Genomic DNA, 23,876 nt, shown 5'->3' with positions numbered 1-23,876 from the left:
TTTTGTCCACAATATACATTTTTCCAAAACGTCAATACATTGTTATGTATGCGCGAACACTGGAAGATTATTAGGATTGTTTTTAATAATCTTACAATTCCTGAAACAATTACATTAATAATAATGAAGGCAATTGTTACCTGATGAATGGATTTAAAAATAGTATAGTAGCGTACATTTTTGCTAATTTATTTTCAAGCTTGGCGAGGTAAATTAATTATCATTGTAGCAAATGGATTGAACCTGTAGTTGCCAACGAGATTTAAAATAGAAATGATGTGAACTGAATGGAAAATCTCGTTTATTTTCAATGCACACATGCAGGTGGCATTTTATGGTATTCAACTCGCGTTTTAAAAGAATGACACATTTCATTTCCGTGCCAGCGAACTGTATATACTTGCTACATGATTTTTACCTCAATGTACTAATTTAATTTTACGTGTATTGTATTAACACTAGGGTGGTCCTTAATGGGATTGTTTTTGAATTTTTATGCTCCCAGGGGCTTGAACGCTTTCAAATAAATAGAATAAAATTCCCTGTAAATTTGAGCTCTCTATGTCAACTCTCACTGTAGAATAGTCCGCTTTGTGATTGAAGTATCTTATGGAAATAACATGGGAAAACTTTTTTTCTCAGTATATATTTTATTATAAGTGTAATAATATTCCAAAAAATCTGTAACTGCGAGGCTTTAGTGGTCATTAGTGCTACTACCTGAAATCTCAATTTTTTTTATTTCGAAGAAGTGCAATTCGTCTAAATAACCTGGTATGAAAGGGCGGCGACAGACCGGGAAAACTGAGAAGGGAATTTCCTCTATTGGGAAAAGTCAGGGAATTATGATGGGCCATACGAGAAAATGTACTATCTTTATCAATCGTTTAAAAACTTCGATTATGCTTCGTAAATTCAGCTAAGCAAAGCTTCAATTTCTAATTGTTTGGGTGAAACGAAGCAATACTATTTATTTTTTAGATCCAAATTTATTTATTCAAGGTGCATAACTTCTGGAGCTTTTGATGATAAAAGTTGCCCAACATTACCCAAGTTTCGTGCGAAGAAGGCAGGAAATTGTACATTTTTTGACGGGAAACGTCAGGGAAAAGTGAGGCATTTTATTTGAACAAAACTGTCACCGCTCTGTGTAATGATGTGTATTTTGTTTCAGATAGTAGCACTAATGCCCACTAAAATCTCGCAGTTACAGATTTTTTCGAACATTATTACTCTTACAATAAACTATATACTGGGAAGAAAAGTTTTTCCCATATTATTTCCATAAGATACTTCGATCACAAAGCAAACTACCTTACAATTAGAGTTGATATAGGGAGTTCAAATTTTCAGGGCATTTTTAACTATTTGATTTGAAAGAGTTTAAGCTCCTGGGTGCATAAAAATTCAAAGACAATCCTATTAAGGACCATCCTAATAAACACAAACTCTGATTATTACAATGTTTTTTTTGTGTGAAATTCTTAGACAAATAAGTTTCAATATCATTTAAAGAAACGAATGTTCAGTAAGCTCATATCAATCGATTCAGATACACAGCAATCATTAGAAGATGATATACCTTCACTAATGTAAATACCCGAAATAAATTAAACTGCTATTTTGATAATTAAATTACAACGTCAAATAAAATCTTATAACTGGAACTATCCGAGGTGATCAAATCCACAATTCGAAATTATAGTACACGTTGATACTTAGTTTTACTAATGAGTTATGAGTGATGGGTAGTAATTTGTAATTTACAAGGAAGCGAAACCCGATTTATCCATAAAACCATGGGTGGTTCCATTCTGATGTGAAACTACTAAGAAGCGATCGTTTTTGATTTTGCAAATCGTTACAGAATTTGTTTTGATTATTCTCACTTTCCTTCTTTGGTTAGTTGCTAGTAAAGCAGGAATGTGTCAAATTATACAAACTACTATTTTGTGAGTTTTTTTTTCAAGAATGGTTGACAGTTTAGGTTTCTGCTCAATATCAAGCTCGCCATCAGCTTATGTTGACTATGTTACATTACGTAGATTAATCGCATTTGACAAATCAGTATTATTCATCTGTAGAAAAGATGGAATGACAAAGAAAAGATAAGAGAGAATGGTGTCGATGGAAAACGAAATTATGGTGTAATATATATTTACAGTGTGGTTGAGCGAAATTATTTTAAGTAACCTTGAAAAGGTCATACTGTAGTTCTGTTTGTGTCACCAGCCAGCATGTCTAGCACTCTGCTTATTCCTGGCATATTCAAAAATGTCCCAAGGATTGGTACTCTTCGAAGGAAGTTTATTGCCACTGGCAAAAATCCACTGGAATAATAATAATAATAATAATAATGAACCAAAATCAGTTCTCCATAATCAGATTCATGTCTCATTGTAACTACAGACTAGACAAAATTTAGGAATTAGGGAAATGTTTAGATATTTCGTTATTACCGGTCAGAGTAAATTTATCGGCTGAATTGGAATTGTGAAATATTGTTGTAGTAAACATCATACGTGACTGGAAAACGCTTGTTTATGTAATTAGTCATTATTATGCATATTGATTTTCAGATATTACATTCCAAATATAAATTGCGTCAGCAATAAAAGTACTATAAATTTCAAATGTGTTCATTCATTAGGTCGGGTCAGGGAAAAAATAATTTATGTCAGATATCGACGCAAAATGACATAAGTCTCTTTTGGAAAATCAGAAAGGCATACAATTATTTCTGGATTCTCGCTTTCTCTCAAGACAGTCACCTAACTTGAGTGAATTTTAATGTTAAAAATAATTTTATACTCACCTAAACAGAATAACAAAACCATAGGTTTCAATGATCATGCCAACCAAGGGCCAGCCCAGGAGTACAACAAAAATACCACCTAAAAATGCAGCACTGCCTTTTAATTTGTGTCGCTGAAAGAAGAAGTTCAGAGTTCTGAGAGGTCCGATGACACATCCGAGACCAGAAATGAACAGGAGCTGTAAATCCAAAGAATAAACAAAACCCGATTATAAATCGTCATGTTACTGTAGGATCATGAGGAAGAACAAATTAGATGACTGTGAAACAACGCAATTTACAATATAAAGAGATCAAACCGAATTACTCTATTCATATCCAACGCATTTTACTCTTGTCTCAATACACTGACCCTTACATTTTCTCAAGTACTCATGAACCACACCCAAGCTCTGACCTACAAGCACGTTTTGTTAATGGGGCATTCCAAGTCTAATCGACCTGGATCTGAAATTTGATTTTTCTCTCTTGATCTTTATATATGACTGTTCTGACTCTTTCAACCATAAATATTTTTTCAAAATTTTTCGTCCCACTGGAATTAGTTACAATTTTGCAAACGACCATATTGATCGCCACAATTTAAAAATTTGGATAAAGTTGTTAAAAATCTAGTGTTACATGTACAAATGTTCAAGCATCAGCCCATGATGGACTGACTCTTTCTCCTAATTCTGGGAATTTTTTTTTGGAAGTAATTTGTTTCAAATTTCGGAAAAGGGGAAGTTTTGAAAAAATTCTCGAAAATCTGGTGTACGTATAAAAATGTGTGAGCAGCTACCCATCGTAAACTGACTCTTTGTTTTAATTTTTTTTTTGTGTTTCGTTTGATAAACGCTCAAAAAAAAATTAGAAGGAAATGGCGGGCCACTGTGGCTCAAAGCTAAAAACTTTTTACATGTGATACATGATTTTTCAGGATTGTTTCAGATTTTTAAATTGTGGCAATCAATATGTTCGTTTTCAAAATTGTAGCTAATTCCAATATATCGAAAAATCTGTACAATAATTAGTGCTTTCAAGAGTCAAAACAACCATATCAATAATCATGAGTCAAATCGGAGAGATCAAGTTTCAGATTCAGGTCGGTTTGACGTGGAATGCCCTATATATATACTAGGGTGGTCCTTATTTAGGATGTTGACAACAATTCCCGAAATTTTTAGATTTTTTTTTTAACTCTAACCCACTCCCCGACAGAAATGATTTTCCTATTTAAAACGCACGTGTTTCAGTCACATTCTCACAAGTATATATTTTATTGTAAGAATAATAATGTTCAAACGAATCTATAACTATGACATTTTAGTGAGCATTAGTGCTACTACCTGACAAAAAATTCATTGGTCACTACTTTCTCTGTCTTTTTTATCCCTCGAGCAATCTGTTCTTTATTCTCACTCATCTCTCTCACTTGCTCCTCTACTCACTCATACCGCTATTCTACATTACTATAGCGCAATCGCTGTAAATTTGAGAATGGAAATCCTGTTTTGTTGAGTTATTTGCACAACGGAGTCATCAGAACAAACCCAAATTAGGTCAAATTTCATGAAATAAAATAGCTCCACATGAGTTCACGCAGTTTAGCCGGGCTGCTCCAAGAAGATGACAAAGAAGAGTTATTTAAGATTTGAATTTTATAATTTATCTTCATTGCCAACTTGCGGTGACAGTTTGTTGATTCATGTTTGCTACATCAACTTCAACTAGAGTCAACTTCATTTCAAAATAAGATTGCAGTTTTGATCAATCCAGAAATTACATTTTTTTTCTAAGTGTCGTACATAGTAAAAAAGTGGTGTGAAACAATTAGTTTGACATACTTTTGGCTCATTGAAATTTTCGTTCAAATAAAAGTTTGAACGTCAAACACATGAGCAATTGCAATTTGTAAAATCACCCACTAATTGAATGGATAATTGAATGATCAGGTGTGGGTTTTGGAAAAAAAAGTTTGATACCGTACGTTTACAAATTGCGAGATCAGAGTTATCTACTGTTAATAAGCACTGTCATCGTCAAGTCAGCATTTCGTAACCTACAAGCTCATTATTTGGAAGATTCCAACTCACGTTTCCAATGGCCAGAAGACCCTTGTCGAAGAGGAGCAACACGCCGAGGAAGAGGAACGTTATCCCAAATCCGGCTAGACCTACTCCGATTTCTGGAAAGAAAACCATTCGCTCTCAATCTGTCAATTACATATCGGGTAAACGAGTCTCTAAAAACATTTGTCCAGCAGGGGCGAGGCGAATGAACAAATTTCAAGAAATTTCAAACAACAGACATGTCCGTATCATAATACTCACTTTGTGTGTCCGTGATTTCAAACATCTTTGCAATAAATAAATTTAATAACTATCCCCACGCAAATTTTAAACTATTGCCACACGGGTGCCACCTATCAATCCAACCCTAACCTAATCTATCTTGTATCCACGTCATTCCTTATGATGTGCCCATTTTTTTTTTTGTAATGACTTTTGTTCAATACAGATATAGGTAACCACAGGTTATTTACCGTGAATTTGCTACTCGACTTGAGAAATTAATAGCTATTTTATGTAACGCTCGAAACAACGTGAACGGAAATTTGTTTCAGAACAGATGCCATCGAAAAGACGGTAAGCACGCATTTACAATTTACGATCGGGAAGCAGAGATTGGCGAGGATTGTTTACTGATTCGAAAGTCTGATGTGATGCCGCTAGGCGTATTCCAATGTTACTGTGGCGTCCTAATAGTCAATTCCGGACAAATTAAGAGTTAGACTCGACATTTCAGGTTTTGAAATTAATGAAGGATTTGAATTTCGATTTCAACTTTGATGTTTATTTCAGATTCAAAATTGGATTAAAATTCGACAATAATACGACTTTAAAGTGTCGAACCGAAATTGTACTCGAAGGAATGTACCTTGGGCAGAGATACCCTTCGTTAATTGAATATGGCAGAATTACAACGTATCAATCGAAAACTTGTATCAAAAATGCTCTAAGTTTGGGCATAGTAACTCTTATAGTAATTGATTTTACATTTTACACTAATTCTACGTTTGGGCATAATGGCCCTATACTAATTGAATGCTATGCTCCTGTACAATTTCGGTTAAATCCCGAAACAAAGGCATTTGGCCCCTCTTAACCAGGGATATCGTTTGCATTCATTCTATTCCGTGATTTTGTTCAAAATTTGCCACATAGGAGCACTGAACTATTATAGTGCATGCATATACATAGCATGGAACATGAGACAAAATAGTTTATAGAACGGAATTCTCAAAATAACTATTAGATATTTCGTTCAGTTGTTCCGTAATCTGTCGAACTGTCGTTCACGTGGGACGGCACTCTGAGTCCGATTTTCCCAGTTTTCAATCAATAGTAAAAACAACATCCTAGAATTCCTAGGAAAATCCAAAAATCACACTCAGTGCAAGTTCAGTCAGAAAACAACGCTATTATTATAGCATGCAGCCTCACTGTTGAGATGTCGATTTCACGACAATTTTGTTTGGCCTAGCATGAACGCTCACGTTTTTCCTTTTCCACTATTTTTCGTTCATTGAATCAAAGAACAATGCATACGAACATGTAAGCTTCAAATACAGTTTTTGTAACACATGCACGGTTTTCGCGTTTTTTTTTTTTACCTAAAATCTAGGATGAACGTAGCCCTTTTACGACTGGCGGGTAATAATAATCAACAGCGGACCGAAAAGTTACTTCCGAACTTTTATACTAATTAATAATATACTATAAATAATTCGAAAATATATATTATATATATATATATATATATATATATATATATATATATAGTATTAATTTCCTGATTATATACAACATATTTCAATTTATCGATCAATTTGATTTAATCCCGGACTTTGGGCAAGAAAAAAACGCAAAATCTGTACATGTTTTACGAAACATATGGTACTTACCAAGGGCGAGGGGTCGACATGTGCACCATGGGCGGAAAGCGATTGACGCTGATCGTGCGATTTTCAGCTGAGTCTCGGTGATCCTCCGCGCACCTCGGTTTCTAGAAAATCGCACTCGCGTCGATCGTTTCTTTTCCGCCCTTGACACATAAGGTGCTATTTTCTTATTTGACCTTAGGATGCATTTATTGTTATTGCAAATTATCTCCTTTCGAATGTAAAAAGGATACACACCTTTACAATGTAATATAATGTGATTTATAAAGAAGGCTTCTCCTGGTTTATAATCTGTTAACATTTTATAAAATAAAAAAACATAAAACCAGAAATTGATGTTATAGTAGTAAAATGGTCCCATGCTGTTTTGGACACATTTATACACCCATTAGCTTCTACGAAAAAGTAACGAAACTTCTTTTGCATAGACTTTCTTTCGTTGATTGAATTTGATATTAGATACATATATGAAAAAAATCCGACAGATCATATCCACAGAAAAGCGACTTCAACTCGCTCCAAGCCAAAGATATTTTGTGAGTGATTTCAAGATTCCAAGTGACATGTCTTTTTTTAGGAGGGGATTTTTGACTTTACAAAGTCACGTGAACTTAAATCAAGCTTGAGGGTGTGTGTCCTGGTCGATTTCGATGTCGACGTATATATTTTCAAATATTTAAGTCCACGTATCTCAAACGCGAAAAGAGCTTAACAGGCCCATTCTATACGCAATTTTAAACAAAAACACTTTAATAAATTTTTATTTCTGCCTCAAAGGAAAATATCTTGGGAGTGCTTTGTTCAGAATTTTGTATATAATGGGGCTGTTAAGCCTTTTTTCGCGTTTGAGATACGTGTACTTTAATATTTAAAAATATGTACGTCAACGTCGAAATCGACCAGGGCACTCCCTTAATTAAGCCCAAGTTCATACAATTGGGAACTGACATAGGGGCGGTGCTAAAAAAACATGGTTGACTGTTTGAAACAAAAAATTTATCAGTTTATTTACAATCACTGCTGATTTGTTAAAAAAAAATTTAATTCACCGTTTTATTTCATTTAATGAATGTCACATCTTTATAATTTATCCAGATGCACACTGAAACTGGTTTCTTTTTTGGCCACCATATGTCATGACCAAAGTGGTCAGTTCCCAGTAAATTGCGATCCGCTTTTAACGCCAAATGTGGTACAAATGTACAATTTTTTTAGGGAATTTAAACATTTACAACTATTCAAGACTTTAGATTGCGTTCCGATGATCGCGTGGTGTAGAGGTATCTACTGGGAACGATGCTTACAGCGGTCTAAGCTACTACTGTTAGTGTTAGTTTATTTTTGTTCTATAGTATGCCCATACTGTTGAAATGGCTTGAACTCTGTTGACACAACGGAAGTAAATGCAGTGTGTAAGATACTACCTGCATGATAAACACACCTTTCAGGATTGGCTCAAAAGTGTACATTAATGCCAAAAAGATAATCACAATTCAATATTAATTATTATTGTATGCAATGATATTAATAATTATTACATATTGTAACAAAAGTAATATGATTTAGATTGTACTACAAATAACACAATAATCATCATTTATGATGGTGGGCAATATTAGTAGCAATTCAATGATAAGAGTAACAATGTGTTGGTGGTAATGATAGTAATAATAATTATAGCGGTTACACTTATAATATGTTAACTTATAAATCTTAATGTGCGTAAGTTTATTTTTCTGTAGTTTCATCGTGTTTCGCAAAATATTTCGTCGCATTTGGGAATCGCAGAGGGTCCGGAAAATCTGGCGTTGTTTGTCTTTGAGGATGTTGATGCAAACAGCCTCTTATTGCCTGTCCAAACGCTCGTCGAACACCAGCATCCGTCGCCACAGCAGCTGCTGCACCATCAACTTCCTCAATTCCTGCTCGTACTACGCTGTCCCTTACCAGACGCTCCATTGATATCGATACAACAGAGTGATTTGGAGTAGGACTTAAAAGTATCCTTGGTTTCTGTTGCTCAATTAGCTTGCGCCGTTTACTGGGCATCCCGCCTAGATAAGCATCACTAAACCCACCTACACCGCTTCCTGCCATCCCCTGGCTTTGCATTTGAACTTGCAATTGACGACGCTGTCTTATTCCGTCACGTGCAATGATCGGAACCCAATCCTACGAATAATTTGATAGCTTATGTAAAAATCCGCAAATTAAGCATTTGGAAACGGCCCAGGGCAAATATTTATACTTTAAAAAATGTTGATATCTTGTAGTGTGTACTAAGATACAAAAACCCCGAAAGTTTCAAACCTATAGTTCTTATGGTTTCGGAGAAACACATCCACTTTTTAACATCATTAGTGTCACAGCTGTGCATTGCATCCCTCTACCAAGTTCTGAAAATCTCGTATCGCCTTGGTGAAAAGAACCACGTATGATAGACTGCAATCCACGTAGATTAACTCTCAATGTCATTATTCAAACAGTTCTTCTCAATGTCATTATTATCGGGTATAAATGGCATTTTTCTTCTACCAATTTTAATGTACTTATTTTGATTGTCAATGTTATTAATTTCTACGTTCCCTTGTAGAAAATTGTTGATGATATTAATTTTTTTCCTCCCTTGTATAAACTGTCACGCAGTGACAGCCAAGTCCAGAATGGAATATCAATTAACCTACCCGTCCCATCGGCACGTGAATAATGTCAAGAATGCATCGCGATTTCATGAGATTTCGAGACTTCGACTTCGATCGGACATAGCTCTTTTATTTAGCATTAAGAGATTGACTTTCTCACTTGAATTTCTATTGGTAGTGATATCACAGGGAAAAAAATACGATCAAGGTATTTTTGATGGTGAAGTCTGATCTTATCGACCATAGAATCAGTTATAGCCCATTTCCTGAAGAACCTTTTAAAAAAACGCATTTTTCCGATGTTCCCTACTTTTATTTTTCGAATGTGTCATTTTTACCTGAAAGCATGCAGTTTTTTACAATAATTGATCGTATCTTGGGTCAACAATCATAGCTCTCACTTTATTCCATTTCCAGCATTCTTGAAAAATTGGAGTTATCAATGCAAAATTATTGTAAGATTTAGAATGAAAATATCAAACACGAGATAAAAGTTGGGAAACATTGGGGAAAATGTTTTTTTCAAACGCTTTTTCAGGATATGCCCCAAAACGGATTCTTTGGTTGGCAAGATCAAATTTGTCCATATCGATAACACTTTGAATCATATTTTTTTCGCCGCTACGAGAATACGTGGGGGGAGGGGGGGGGGGGGTGCAGCTTGGACCAGCCATATGCACCATGTCACCATTTTGTTATTAATTTCAATGAAAAATTCTGAAATGTTTTTAAAACTATAAATAATAAAACCCTCGAACTCAAATTGCTTTAAGTGTTTTTGTTTTCTTGAAAAACAAAATTCTAAAAATAGGTATAATTTTAAACTGTCCAAGCTGTACCCCCCCCCCCAATGAAAAGTTCAAATATGAAAATCAGTAAGTTCAAACTTAAAAAATTTATCTACATTTCTTCTAAACCGTATCTGCTGAAGGTGTGAAACTTGTGGGGTTTGTATATCTTAGTACACACTATAAGGTAGCAATATTGCACAGAAATTGAAATTTTGGGGCAGGATCATACACAGATAAAAGAAAATTTACAGAATTATTAGATCGGCTCATTTCATACTTTTTTCATTTTACTCCATCAAATACTTTACTTACAGGAGGTACTGCTTCATGACCAGGGAATGTTTCATCCCCTTCTGCACCCAGAGATTCTGCTTCAACTCTCTCCTCTACCGGGTCAGTTTCCATTGGCTAAGATAATGGTATTTGATTAGATCTTGAATTTCGAATTTCAAATGTATCACAACATAAACGGTTTTTATATAGAATTCGACAATTAGGTCGCACCTACGTCACAAGTTTTCACTTTAGAAATAGCTCTGTCACCAAATTTACATAGTATCTCAGGTTCATAACCACTCTGAAATCGAATTATAGTATTCATGACTAGTTAATTTCACTTTTTATTCACCTCTGGCTCTGGCTGAGTTGGCGGAACTGTGCGTTGCTGAACTACTGGTGCGGGTGTAGGAATAGGTCCAGGTGTGTTCCTAAGCACGAGCAGAGGCACCACTTCATTGTCAGGTAGTTGGGTCATACGAGCCAAGTATGAACAAACATGTAAAACGCAGCTATTAACAATCCACTGACGTATAGAAGGTTCAACGCCCTCAGTCAGTCTTGTCTACAAATGGGAAGAGAATGAATGCTATAGGATTAATATTGAATTTGTGAAATAAAATGATGCTCGACATTTCCGGACATGGAGAAGGCTCTATGGAATGTGGGATAAACCATAATATACTAACAATAACACGTTGGGTAACCGTTTCTATACGAAGCTGTCTTCCGCGGAAAGAATATTGAAGAACAGAACACGCTTCTGTTTGCAAAGTCTTTATACTCGCCATAAGTCCTTGCGCAAACCGGGTATCGTCAACATCTGAAATTTTAACACCAATTTGAATACATTACGATACTGAGGTTCGCTCAAGTTTAATAATCAAATTTCAATCTTCTTCATTACCGTTTTCAAATAACAGACGCAGTATATTCAAGAAATGTCGTCTTAGCAGACTTTCAATCGTTGCTGGGATGTCTACTCTCATTTCGGGCCCATCTCTCGCATTTGTATCCTCTATAAGTAATTGGTTTAGAGTTGGCTGCAGCTCGATAATCAGACGATCAACAACTCGTTCCTCAGATCCTGATAAGGAAGTTGATCCAAAGAAGTTTTGGAAAAATTCGCGTACAGGACGCCTAACACCGGCCAAAGGCTCCCAGTGACCTGTTCGCAGAGCTTCCCATCCTTCTAGTGTTATGTTCTGAACCTTTAATTAGTGAGTCATTTATCACATTAATTCAAATTGATTGAATGTCTACAATAGACTTGGTGACAATAGATAGGAATCCTATGTAATTCTTATCATGTGTTTTATGTTAAAGTGTATCGGATTAGAGCAATATTAATATTTTTTTTTTTTTCCTACCTGGAACAACGTGTAAACGTTACTTTTTCCAAATTAAAAATTCTCTTAAAAGATAGAATCTTTAGTTCAAGTCTAAGAGGTGCTTCGTACGATATAATTTTTTTCCATTTAAATAACACGTAAAAAAAGTATATACTCATCCTAGTTTTCTCTCGGAATTTTCGAAAATAATCGTGTAGTACTTTTAGGATGAACTTTATTTGAATATAAATATTAACATGCTTGTTACTATTTTATTACTGTGAAGTAAACGAAGCTATTAAGTATTTTTTAAAACAATTTAACTATTCACACGATTATATCCATATAAGACTATACTCAAGATTATTTCGGAAAATCCCGCGAATAAACTAGAATGGGTATGTTTTTTTTACATGTTATTTAAATTGAAGAAAGTCACGTGATATGAGGCACATCTTAAATATGAGCTGAAAATCCCATACTTTGGGAGAATTTTTGTCCAGCAAAAATTGATGTTAAAAAAAAATATTACTCTGATTCGAAACGGTATTATTTTTCATGACACTCGTTTTTACCCGCTTGGGAAATATGAAGTATTTTTTGCCGATCACGAGCTATAGTGTATATGATACTGCTGGGTATAAAAACCAACGCTCACCAAAAATGGTATTTAATTCACAGAATAGCAAGTCATGTGGTCATTATAGCTATGATGAAAAAAACTGTACCAGTGTTACAACAAGTTCAAAGAGTAGATCTTCTCCCTGAGGTGCTCGGTCCGTTCTCAACGGTCCGATAATCCCAATATTTGTGGATACACCAAGGCCAGGAGTATTCTCTAGTAAATCCATCAACGTCATCCCACTTCCGGCTTGATTGGAGCTGTTAATACAAGAGTGAGCGTTCAAACTTTACTCTCATCAGTTGAACATTGCACTTACGAGTATGATAAAAGTATTTCTTACCTGTTGGCCAGCAAACCCTGGACATTTGGAATTTCTTCAGTAAACAGTTGCATCCATCCCCCTGGTCCTGTAATGTATATCAATTCAAGGATAATTGAAATCAAACTTAAAGCAGCAAGAATAGTCCGGATGTAATGTTCAGATATCATTAATAGTATTCAATCTCCCAATTCTGAATATATCTGAAATGTTTTGAATGTCATCAAATTTTTAAACACTTTGACTGCACAGTGTAGCTATTCCTACCTGTTTGAATTTGTCCAGATTGACCACCTGCTCCACTGAAAAGTCGAGTCAAAAGATTACCAAGCAGCATGTTGTTAGCTTGTGATTGTGGTGCAGGTGTCGCATTTCTAGTATCAGTACTGCTAGTTTCTAGTGTAGGTGTAGTGGTATTCACAGATGCGGACCAAGGCGCTGAAACATGAAATTATTATTTAGATCAAAGTTACAAAAAAGATGTAGAATGCGAAGAATTACAAATAGTAACCCCTATGAGGTTGTTATGTAGTTGACACAAAATTTACTATGTCGTGTTCATATCAGTATCCCACTAATTGTATCCCAGGTCATGGATTTCAATTGAAGAATTATGTTTCCAGCATTTTTTAGTTGTTAATGTTTATTAGACAGAGTATATGCTAAAACCTAGGACCAAAATTTCGGACTGATTCCAGATTTTTCCAGATGATTTTCCTAATTTTCCAGGTGTATCGAAAGTATAATTCCTCAGTCACAGCCTACTGAAATAATACTAATCATACTCTTCTAATTATCTTTTGTTAAAACTTTTAGCATTTATGTTTGGTATATATGCTCGCACTGAAATTTTCAATATCATGATTTTTTAGAGCGCAAAGTTGGTCATTTAAAGAGTATCATAGAAAATTTGTTCACTTATAAGAAAATTCTTTGAGAATCCTAAGTTTTCCAGGCTTTTGCAGGCAGTAGATACTCTAAATTTTAAAAAGATGTAGTAAGTGAAATAATATGTTGAAGCATGTTTGTATTATTGAGTTTATCTAAGTTCAATTTAAGTAAATAAATATGTCTGATTGAGTATTTCAAAGTTGTTAGTGTTCTAAAATAAACGATTGACGTATCTTTTAATGTCAGCAGCATTCGGAAAAAGCATTCTATGAGATTGCCAAGAAAATGTTTAAAAATAGATTTCTCCTTCACCTTCTTCACTCATCCTTTAGTTGCAAAAACTCAAAGAATCTTGACAATTGAAAGAGTTGCTGGAAGCTAACCAGCTAACTAAAGATAATTGCTACACAAGTTTCAATTCCAATAAAACTTACAAATCTGTAGATATTACGTGCATGCTCTGGAGGCGTGGGAAATTATACTTTGCATAAGAAGACCGTATATTACGAATGAAATATCGCATTTTTCAATCAACACTGCCAAAGTTTTCAGTGTGTCAAAGTTTCCAAGCTCAATCAAATTATTCCAGGATCTTATCAGGACTCGAGGGACAATTTTTGTATTCCAAGATTTAAGGATATTCAAGGAGTAGTAGGCACCCTGCTGATTTGATAATTACCATTTTGACTTTGACTTGTAGCAGCCAAAGTCTGATTGGCTTGCTGCCTTTGACCAGCAGTAGCATTGGGACGAGCAGCAGTTGGAAGATTCCGTCGCACGTGATGCGAATTGCAAGGTAGCAATGGATCAAAGCTACGTCCTTGCCGCATGCCCAATCCAAATTGGTGGGTATTGGAGTGGAAAACATGGGGACGTGGAGTGCTTCGGGTTTGCGTTGATGTTGTTGGATGGGTACCAGTGTTCCCCCTATAACATTATATTCAACATTCAAATCTTGGGCTACAAATATACGGACACAGCATTAGCCTGAGTAAAGATTGCGTGAAATGTTGAAACCCATTCCATTTCACAACATTGCCAGTATTGTTAGATTTCAACTGTCTATGAATAACCATCATGAAGTCCTTGAAAGCAGAGTAAATTCGAATTTGAATATGTTAAATCTGCAGAATTTACATGAATTAAATTAGTAAATATTCATTCTTTGCTCACACTGAATAACGAACAAGTTTTAACAATATTTGGGCTCTGCTAAGACACCCTCTGAATCCACCCATACTTAATGAGGCCACCATGAAGCTATTCCAAAGGCAGATGAAGTATAGTGAAATATCAATTTCTATTGGAATCAAAAATACCAATACGTTTTACACAGAACGACTTGTTATACTTTCCACTTTTTAACATCACACGAGAAACCTTGGGGACATTACATCTCTAGATTGGTAAGACATTGATTAAACATTTAATACGGATTGAAATTTTTTAAATTACCAGTATGAGCATTAATAATCGGCCACAAAGTATACTCAGCATAATATTGGTGACATACCTTGCTTGCGTGCTTTGTGCAGGGTTTGAATTAGAACCTTCGACTGTAGCAGGTGGAACAGTGGTTGACGTTCCGTCAGCATTTGAGGCTGATTCCCCTGTTGGTGGAGTAGCTGCATTTACGGTTGTAGCTGTTGCAACACCTCTCGCCATTTGACCTACGACTGCTTGCATTAGACTGCGCATAAATTCAGGAGGTGGTGAAACTCCCCATGGAAATATACCTGCATTAATTCCACCTGTAACAACGTAATTGGAATGCTTTTTATTAATAACTTAATGTGTGAAGTTAATAAAACTCAGCGTTGGTAATTGATGGGTAATTAGTGAAAACCCCGCTTACCTGGATTCCCATTATTGTTATTATTTCTATTCCTAAGACTTTGTTGAGCTTGTTCGCTACCACCAACTTCCGGACCCATTTCCATCAATACTTCAACATTATGGGGGACGTTAAACATAGTTCCTGTTTGAACAATGGTTGATTGATAAGTAAACATTGCTTCAAAATATGGAACTTGTAAGGCATTATGAAAATAACCAAACTTTTCTTCCAAACCTTGGTAAATTAGAAGAGGGTATTGAACGCTTTTAACAGATTCTAAAAGACTACAAACATAAAATATTCATGGGGTAAAAAAATTCTGTTGCCTATTTATATTGGTTCAGATTATTTCATCGTGAGGGCACATTTTTCTCTACAGCAAACCGGTGCCTGCAAATGTTCTAGTTTCAGTATATTTCAATGAGTGCTACTCCAAAAATATTCATTGCCTGTAAAACACGTTGACTGTTATAACTTACTCGGTTTGAAAACGAAATTTGATCAAAGCGCGCCAGAAGATTTCGTCAAAAAAAGAATAAACATTTTTTAGTTGAAAAAATCAACTCAACTAATGGGCTATCAAGAAAGAATTGTTTACTAACGGATGGTAATAAAAATCACAGTAAATATAATAGGTATTGGAATCATCTTCAGCTAAAGTGTGGAATCTCTTTGAAGTATGACAGGGTTTATTATTATAATGGTTAATATTTACCAAAAGTTTGTTGTTGTTGCTGTTGCTGCTGCTGCTGCTGCTGTTGTTGTTGTTGTTGTTGTGGTGGTTGTGATTGCTGCTGCTGCTGTTCTTGCCTGTTAGTAGTCTCTGATTGTTGTAGTGTATTTTGATTGCCTTCAGTTTCATTGGTCGATGCTCCATTTTCCCCTGAATCAACACTTGCGGGAGCTCCATCAGCAGATGGTGTGGGGGTAGTTCCGTTTTCATTATTGTTATTCATGTTTTGATTACGCCCATGTAAGCTTATATGTGCCTGTGATAACAAAAACTGATTAGACAAGTAATGAATGACAAATATTTCACTATATGTATTCAGTGGCAAGTCGATATGTTGTGGAGCAATTGAGCGATAAATTCAGTATCTTTGAACACAGCGTTAATAATTTCGGAATTTCAATTACATTCTGTAGTACTTTACAGAACTATAAATAAGTTTGAATAATTTAATTTCTATCTCATAAGTACCTCAACTTGTATCGGTATTCCTGCTTGCAGTAAGGCGGAGTGCTGAACAAGTAGTGGTCTATAACGTATATTTGCAGGAGGTGGCTGACTCACATCTACAATAACATCGCTTAACGCATGAGCTGCGTGAGCTAAATAGTGCAAGCTTTCACTAACACCATCAGCAATACGCTGGACTTCACGATTCTCTTCGGCTGTTCTCTCCTAAAAATTAGATAAAGATTTTTAGTAAGGATTTCTAGTTTCGGCAAAATGTCAATGAAACCAATGGTAACCAGAAGAAACTTAAATTTTGACTGTAAAAAGTTAAAAACCGAGGTGTATGCACAAACTGCAAATTCAATATATCCACTTATCTCAGTGCAGAACAGCAAGGAAGGCTCCATTATAAGCAAGTCATATCCGTTTCTTTTGAATACATGTATAAATGATTTTTGCAGGCTAAGTTTTAGCGAAAAAGTATCTAATTCAAGTTTTGGTGTTTCAGTATTTCAGAATTAGCATCGACAGTCAATGTTGGAGACCTGTACTATTTTCTGTTTTTTCCAAGAAATATGGAAAACACTTTTCGGAATTCACATCTATTCAAATATCATAACGTAATGGGGTTCGTCATATTGTGTTTTAGTACTAAAATGTTAGCCATAGGAAATATATGAGTATACTCACTGAGAAATTACTGGCCAATATACTCTGGTAGCGCTGCAAGTATGGTCGGAGACGATCATGTGAATGTGATATTGCTGATATTAATCGTATCAATTGATTCCTTGGACTGCCAGCGATTCTGTGTAAAAAATAAATATCACTGGAGTATTTTATATTGGTATTGAACTCAACTTAGGAACATTGACTTAAAAGAATACCTTTGTAAAACATCATCTTTTAATTTTCGACAAAAACATGTTTTTGAAACATTCTTTCATAGATAAAACTAAACATACTCGATTACCCTCCAAAATGGTTAGTTAAATTATGTAATATACTCACTCTGAATGTTGGCGACGTTCACTATGAACATTAGGAGAATCTGCTGGAGTACTCTGTTGCTGCTGCTGCTGTACATCTTCTTGACCCTGAGGTTGGGACGATGTTGGTTGTTGCGGTTCCACTGACTGTGAATGTTCAGATTGACTAATGTCGTTTGAATTAGATGCTGTTGTTGATTCCCCAAGTTCTGCGTTATTCCCTGTATTTTGTAATGGACAGTAGATGGAAAAAATTAAGCAACAGTTTTTCATGATATTCAAACATTTATGCAGTTGCAATAAAAGATTGGGTTCATATTCCACACACTTTGCATGAAAATCGTATTGAAATTGTACAAGAGGTTAAAAGGAACTAGTTTAGAATAATAATTTTTCTGAATTCGTTATTTTTATTGAAAATGATCAATTTTTTTTTTGCATCAAGCGGATGTGAATTTATACATATATTTATGTGGATATATATGTATAATAATGTACGTCGAGAAAATAATACATCTATTGCGATATATATGTAACTATGAACACATCAATATATATTCGCACGTCTACAATAAAACCGTAACATCTGGAAAAGAGTATGCTCATGAATTTGTATTCAAATAAAAGTATAATCGGTACTGCACGAGTTTTTATGGTAGTTTTAAAGAAACGAGATTTTTTGAGTTGTTACAGTTCGATTTTGGGCGTACGATATGCATAATTTCACATCCACTTGGTGCATAAAAATGAATAATTACGAATCAAAATACCGAATTTTACAAATATACGAAAGAAAATAAATCTTCAAATTAGTGAAATAAATATAAAAAGAATAGTTTCCACTTTTGGATATGGCCTAAAATGTTCGTCTCTGATTGAAGAATTTTGGAGAATTTTTCCGAGAAAATAAATAATATCTTTCTGCCTTAAATTTTGGTAATTCATAAAAAAAAAAATAAAATGATTGGAGAAAAAAATCTGAAATAATTCAGGAGTGTTTTTTAGAGTTAGGACAACCGTGTGAAAAATTATAAACGAAATCAAAATGTTGAAGGGAAAGCATTGGTCATTTGACATGGAATACCTCATGAAATTCAAAATTTCAGACTATTACGGGACTATTATTAAGTTGTGTCATTCCAATATGTATATTACTTTGTATGTGAGCATGTATGACTGTAGGATTGGAACCGTCACTTTGGCCTCCAAGAAGAGTCAGACTGCTAAGTGCTGCTGTGGAAAGTCCTGCAGCAGAGAGAGCAGCATTTATGGCAGCAGATGCTGCCTGAGCAAGACCACCTCCACCAGTAGTTCCTCCTTCAATCTCAAAACTGCCCCTATAAAAGATATCAACAATAATAAAACAATGTTTGACTGTCACTGTGCCAAGCTTCATAAAAGACACCCAATACATTATAATAAACGTAAGCATTATCAAATAAACAACACTCACTCATCATGGTCATGTTCAAATTCATTATCCGGTTCAAGTTCCTGTTCTGGTTCCTGTTCCTGTTCCAGTTCCAGTTCCGGTTCTTGGTGTTGGTCCTGTCTTTCTTCCTGGCTCTGTTCTTGTTCTAGTCTTTGTTCTTGTTGGGGTTCTTGAGAAGATGTCGATGCAGAATTTTGATTCGTATTAGATTGGGAGGATAGCTGATCGAGTTGGCGCATTGTAGAACCAGCTTGCCCCAACATTTTCTGGGCAACTGAGAATAAAACAGTCTCTCTGGTGCATGGCTGACCCCTAGGATTGGCTGAAAGAAAGTACACACGACAGTATTAATAGTGGCATCATTGGAAACCATTATACATGATTTACCAAATAGCAAACTAATCAAAAGAACTTTTTTCAAACTAATTTCTAAATATCATAGGATCCATACATGCAACTCACGAGTGTTTTGTATCACATAAATACAGTGAGGTACAAAAATATTCGTACATATAGTCTATGAATACTTTTTTCCTTGCCATAAGGGTGACTTGTCTACACAGCATTAGATAATAAGGCTACTTCTATATGTTTGTTTACGTTAGTGTTCAGGCATAAAATAAAACAGCATACGTTTGCATAAAGTAGTTAATTAAAAAAAACTATGTTATGTTACTTATGTTATTTAAATTTATCCTCTGTGCGAATACTTTTGTCCTTCACCGTAAATGGTTCTTTTAAACAGATCTCGAAAATGAATGCAACTAAATTATTCCAAAAGACCCCAACTCCTCTGACCGATCACAAAATTAGTCAGCATGTATACCAATGTGAAGAAAACGGCAACAAGAATTGTTTTAAACAGTATGATTATTACGAATAATCACGAAAACCGTTTACATGTGTAGGTGTTTAAGACATACGCTAAAATCCAAGGCCCAATAACAATTAAGTCAAAGTGGGGTTAAATTAGCTGAATTTAAATTCTCGGAGAGTTTACACACGAAAAAAACTCGGTTTCTAGTGCTATACACAAACTTTCAAAACAAATTAGATTCTACCTTGACCTTCGGCGTCACCTGGAAATGACATAGCTCCCAAGTACATCGCATTCCCGTCAATTCCAGGAAAGTGTACTTGTCCACGAGCATGACGAAAGAATGGTTGTCTGTGGGAATTACCGACTTGTCCTTGTCCCTGTCCATGACTTTGCCCCTGATCTTGGCCTACTCCAGTACTGTTACCTCGATGACTTGATTGCGGTGGTGCTCGTTGCACCAAGTGAATAACTTTTCCATGGACATCTGTTTCAAGAAATAGTTTTCAACTTTATTAACAGGGAACAAATCCTTGGTTGAAAACTTGATAAGATGTTGCAGAATATTATAGAATTGGATGAAAAACACAATAGAACAAGATAAAATATGATAGAAGAACAAGGTTGAAGTTTGTAATGTTGATGCATGAGTGAGTTTTCCAGAAAAAATACTATTTTGCAACTTCAGAATTGTTTGTAATGAAAATAAACCCTAATATAGCAAAGTATATACAAAGATTGCCAACGTAACTCTTCTAAAATCTGGCTAAAGCTGCAAAATAGTGATTTTCACTCAATTTGTGGATACCTTAAGGTTTACATAAACTCCAGTCTCGTCAAAAAGAAGATTTAATTATCGTGTTCTATCAATTTTCAATACACATTCAATAAAATCCTCCAATATCTTACGCAGATTTTCAACTAGATAGCAAATTGCTACGAATTAGTTGCAGATAGCAGGTTGTCACTCTCTAACCATAATCAACAAGCTTCTTTTCATCCTGCAACACTCGACCGCAGTAAATCAACCGCTGCGAATCTGCTGGCACTGCTACAGATTCAGCTATCTGTTCTTTGAATTGTCGTACTGTGACCTGTGAGAATGAAAATTTTAATCAACTTATTTAGTCACTAGTGTATATTGTTTGTTGGATGATATTTTTAGTGAGATTGCTCAGTCTAATTTTAGGTTTCACGATTCTGTTAAAACAACAAATTATATGATCGGAATGTATATGGGGCATTTCGTGATAAATGGATTTGCTTCATTCAGGCCCTGACCATTCTTTGTTTGACCTATATTTTTTTTCTAACTTTGTAAGAAATGTTTCTAAAGTTTCTTGTCCACGAGTTATCAATCTACAAATTTTCAACAATTCACTATTTTGATTAGTAGATAAATGCTAAAATCATTGAATCTTATCATATATAATTCCTATCAGATAAATAAAATATAGCAACTTGTTCATCATTAATCAAACTTTATGAAGCGAAGTCCGAGAATTGGAATTTTTAGCAATATGTCAGCTTTAATTATTCTTATTGTCTTTACTTTAAGACTACTGTAAGACTACCGCACAATTGTTTTGCAATCTCGAATTCTACCTCGAAATAATCAAGTCTTAAGCTACATCTGGAATTAAAACTATTTTACATCTAGATCTAGTCTAATGTATCTGAGAATCTAGAGCAAGTATTTTTGTCATCAATAATTTCTTTCTTTCTAGAGCAAGTATACTGTGAATATTATAAATCAATATTGTATGTGATAATGGAATTGTAAAAATACAATCACATTCCCAATACATTATGCAAATTTTTATTTATTACCTGTGAAATCAGCATTTTATGCCTTGGTAAAATAACATCGTTAAATGTATTTATCTTATTGTGAAATTGTATGGTACAAGAAATTATTTCATTTGGAAATTTGCTTTAATACCAAAAGTCTGAAGTTCATGTCACTGTTTTAAGTTATTTATTTGCATTAACGCGACTATTCCATTTATAGACTTTAATAACATAATGGTGTTAAATAAATTAATACATAATCGTCAAAGCATTTCTGACCCCAAATAAAACAAAATAATAATCCTGTTGAATAATAGGAGGTAATGGTAGCTAAAAAATTTAGCCTTTACTATTTGACACTGACCCACAAGGTATGATTTAAATTACACCAGGACAGTATCAACAATGCTATAGGCATAAAGTTTACTAATGAGCCATTTGTGATTCACCTTATCAAAGGTCTTGACCATGTCCATATAAATGCAGGCAGTCTGATTTTATTGGCAAAGTCATCTATAATGTCCTTAGTTAGAATTGCCAGATTAATAACAATAGACTTATTAGTCATAAACTCATGCTGATCCGGTGCACAACTGCAGCTGATAGCTTTCGTTCGGCCAAAAAAAAAACTGGTTTTCCATACAACTGGAAAAATTTCTTTACCAAGTTATTAACTACAATTTATAAATAATGGTAGAGTGATCATAAACTTGCAATTATCGACAAACAATAGATGAACCCAATCTGGGTCAGGACACGAGTTATCCGCAATCATTATCATTAAACTGGCTTTTACACTAGATATACTAAACGCAGGATTAGCCAAAAATGAGTCAGTGTAATGCTCATATTTCACTAAAGATGTGAAATCATAAATGTCGGAAAAATATTTTGCAAACAAGTTTGCTACACGGTGACCATCGGACAACTTACGTTCGACAAGAAGTGTAGACTAAGGAACTTCAGTATTGTCTCTTACCACCAACAAAGCCCTAGATGCCACTGATGTCAAAATAAAGATCTGTACTTATTACATTTATTACAAATTAGTTTGGGACAAACTTACAAACTCTCTAAAAACGCTGGTAAAAAAAAAAAATTAAATTTCTGGACATAGCATAAAAGTTTTCTATTTGGAACTTTTATATCAAAAGAAAATGACATTACGTAGTCGGCAAGACTTCGATTATCATACTCCGGAGTTGAAGAAATGGTTCCACCTCACTTGCTAAATTCATTTATATGAAGAGCAAAACATGTCGCTAGAATTTCTAGGGATATGGATCGTATCTGAATCAATCTAAGTGTTTGTCATGTATATTGTATATTATAAAAGATTGATAAAGAACGAACAAGGTGTTACATCTGGTTTTTTCAATAGAAATTGTACATCAAAAGATGCATAACCAATTGGAAATTTATTGACCGATCAAAACCGTAATATTTGTTTTCAAGTTTTCTAATCGGAAAAGAGTTATAAAAAATGGATCGAAATGAAAATGGCCGAAGTTGAGACTGGTCGATTCGATATGAAATATGGGAATGTCCCATATGCATTTGAATGACAAATCATTCGTGTTTGGTTAACATTTTTTTCAATTATACGACAGCATACATCTTTTGTAAAAATTATTTTAGTCTGAGCAAGGTAGCGTGAGTAATTATAATCGGAATGGGCAAGTGTTGGTGGTTTTATGTACTTCATTTGCGTCATACGATGTAGACCAGTGTAGGAAGTGTCAGGTTAAGAATCGCGACTAATAAAGATTATCATGCCTGTCTGTAGCAAATTCCAACTACTGTTCGTGAGTGGAAATCGAACGGGCGCAGCGTTACGCAAAAATATTCAATAAAAGAAATTTAATTATAAATAATGTCAGCCGGTAGTTCGGGGTAAAAGCGATCAGCGTGAATTACATTTAACCGAGAGAGTCCATCTAATAGTAATATGCGTGAAACACACGAATACTTACATTATCCTCAAGGGAAAAGTTGTGATTTCGAGAATCGAGTGTTTTCACTGTGAGGTCAATCATAGTTTTATTCCTTATCAGCGGGCTTGGCCAGCTACAGACACTGTAATTTATGATACGATACCATAAATGAAGATACTTTCTGCTAACGGACGGTTATAATCCCGCAAGACCGACGTTCTATTGTCAAAACACCTACCAATTTTTTTTTATTGAATGAAAAT

The 23,876-nt window shown here is 34.8% G+C and overlaps 2 protein-coding genes across 5 annotated transcripts; both read right to left on the bottom strand.

Annotated features, from left to right (window-relative positions):
- Positions 1-5,510, bottom strand: LOC107226036 (vesicle transport protein GOT1B). Of its 3 annotated transcripts, none has more exons than XM_046734096.1 (5): positions 5,128-5,510; positions 4,891-4,982; positions 2,816-2,994; positions 2,210-2,330; positions 1-100 (listed from the first exon to the last, which is right to left on the bottom strand). In XM_046734096.1, exons 1-5 carry the CDS (start codon positions 5,150-5,152, stop codon positions 92-94), a joined length of 426 nt encoding a protein of 141 aa, XP_046590052.1. In that variant the 5' UTR covers positions 5,153-5,510; the 3' UTR covers positions 1-91. The 3 variants fall into 3 exon arrangements, with proteins under 3 accessions (XP_046590052.1, XP_015522194.1, XP_046590053.1); XM_015666708.2 differs by having other exon boundaries at positions 2,163-2,330; positions 5,128-5,509; XM_046734097.1 differs by having other exon boundaries at positions 2,194-2,330; positions 5,128-5,509.
- A 2,222-nt stretch (positions 5,511-7,732) lies between these two features.
- On the bottom strand, positions 7,733-23,864 carry LOC107226035 (large proline-rich protein BAG6). 2 transcript variants are annotated; one of them, XM_046733557.1, is made up of 20 exons: positions 23,653-23,864; positions 20,865-20,982; positions 20,133-20,375; positions 19,093-19,393; positions 18,795-18,976; positions 17,662-17,860; positions 17,341-17,458; positions 16,672-16,875; positions 16,186-16,459; positions 15,489-15,611; positions 15,147-15,384; positions 14,313-14,560; positions 13,010-13,180; positions 12,764-12,830; positions 12,527-12,680; positions 11,375-11,678; positions 11,157-11,290; positions 10,820-11,032; positions 10,504-10,599; positions 7,733-8,930 (listed from the first exon to the last, which is right to left on the bottom strand). In XM_046733557.1, the coding sequence occupies exons 1-20, from the start codon at positions 23,713-23,715 to the stop codon at positions 8,487-8,489; spliced, it is 3,894 nt and encodes a 1,297-aa protein (XP_046589513.1). In that variant the 5' UTR covers positions 23,716-23,864; the 3' UTR covers positions 7,733-8,486. The 2 variants fall into 2 exon arrangements, with proteins under 2 accessions (XP_046589513.1, XP_046589514.1); XM_046733558.1 differs by lacking the exon at positions 15,489-15,611.
- Positions 23,865-23,876: the final 12 nt, after the last annotated feature.

This window comes from Neodiprion lecontei, chromosome 3 (genome assembly GCF_021901455.1).
Source record: "Neodiprion lecontei isolate iyNeoLeco1 chromosome 3, iyNeoLeco1.1, whole genome shotgun sequence".
In the NCBI taxonomy this organism is placed as follows: domain Eukaryota; kingdom Metazoa; phylum Arthropoda; class Insecta; order Hymenoptera; family Diprionidae; genus Neodiprion; species Neodiprion lecontei.
Note: the sequence above shows the minus strand (reverse complement) of the source record. Positions and strands in the feature narration are given on the sequence as shown.

What these genes read in the sequence shown, in the direction of transcription:
- LOC107226036 (XM_046734096.1), bottom strand. Translation starts at nt 5,152, where the DNA reads ATGTTTGAAATCACGGACACACAAA. An exon ending in GTCTTCTGGCCATTGGAAAC is followed by an intron (nt 2,995 to 4,890) that starts GTGAGTTGGAAT and finishes TTGGATTTACAG; the next exon opens with CTCCTGTTCATTTCTGGTCT. An exon ending in GGTTTTGTTATTCTGTTTAG is followed by an intron (nt 2,331 to 2,815) that starts GTGAGTATAAAA and finishes TTATTATTCCAG; the next exon opens with TGGATTTTTGCCAGTGGCAA.
- LOC107226035 (XM_046733557.1), bottom strand. Translation starts at nt 23,715, where the DNA reads ATGATTGACCTCACAGTGAAAACACTCGATTCTCGAAATCACAACTTT. An exon ending in CATACATGCTCACATACAAA is followed by an intron (nt 17,861 to 18,794) that starts GTAATATACATA and finishes TACAAAATACAG; the next exon opens with GGAATAACGCAGAACTTGGG. An exon ending in TAACAATAATGGGAATCCAG is followed by an intron (nt 15,385 to 15,488) that starts GTAAGCGGGGTT and finishes ACGTTGTTACAG; the next exon opens with GTGGAATTAATGCAGGTATA.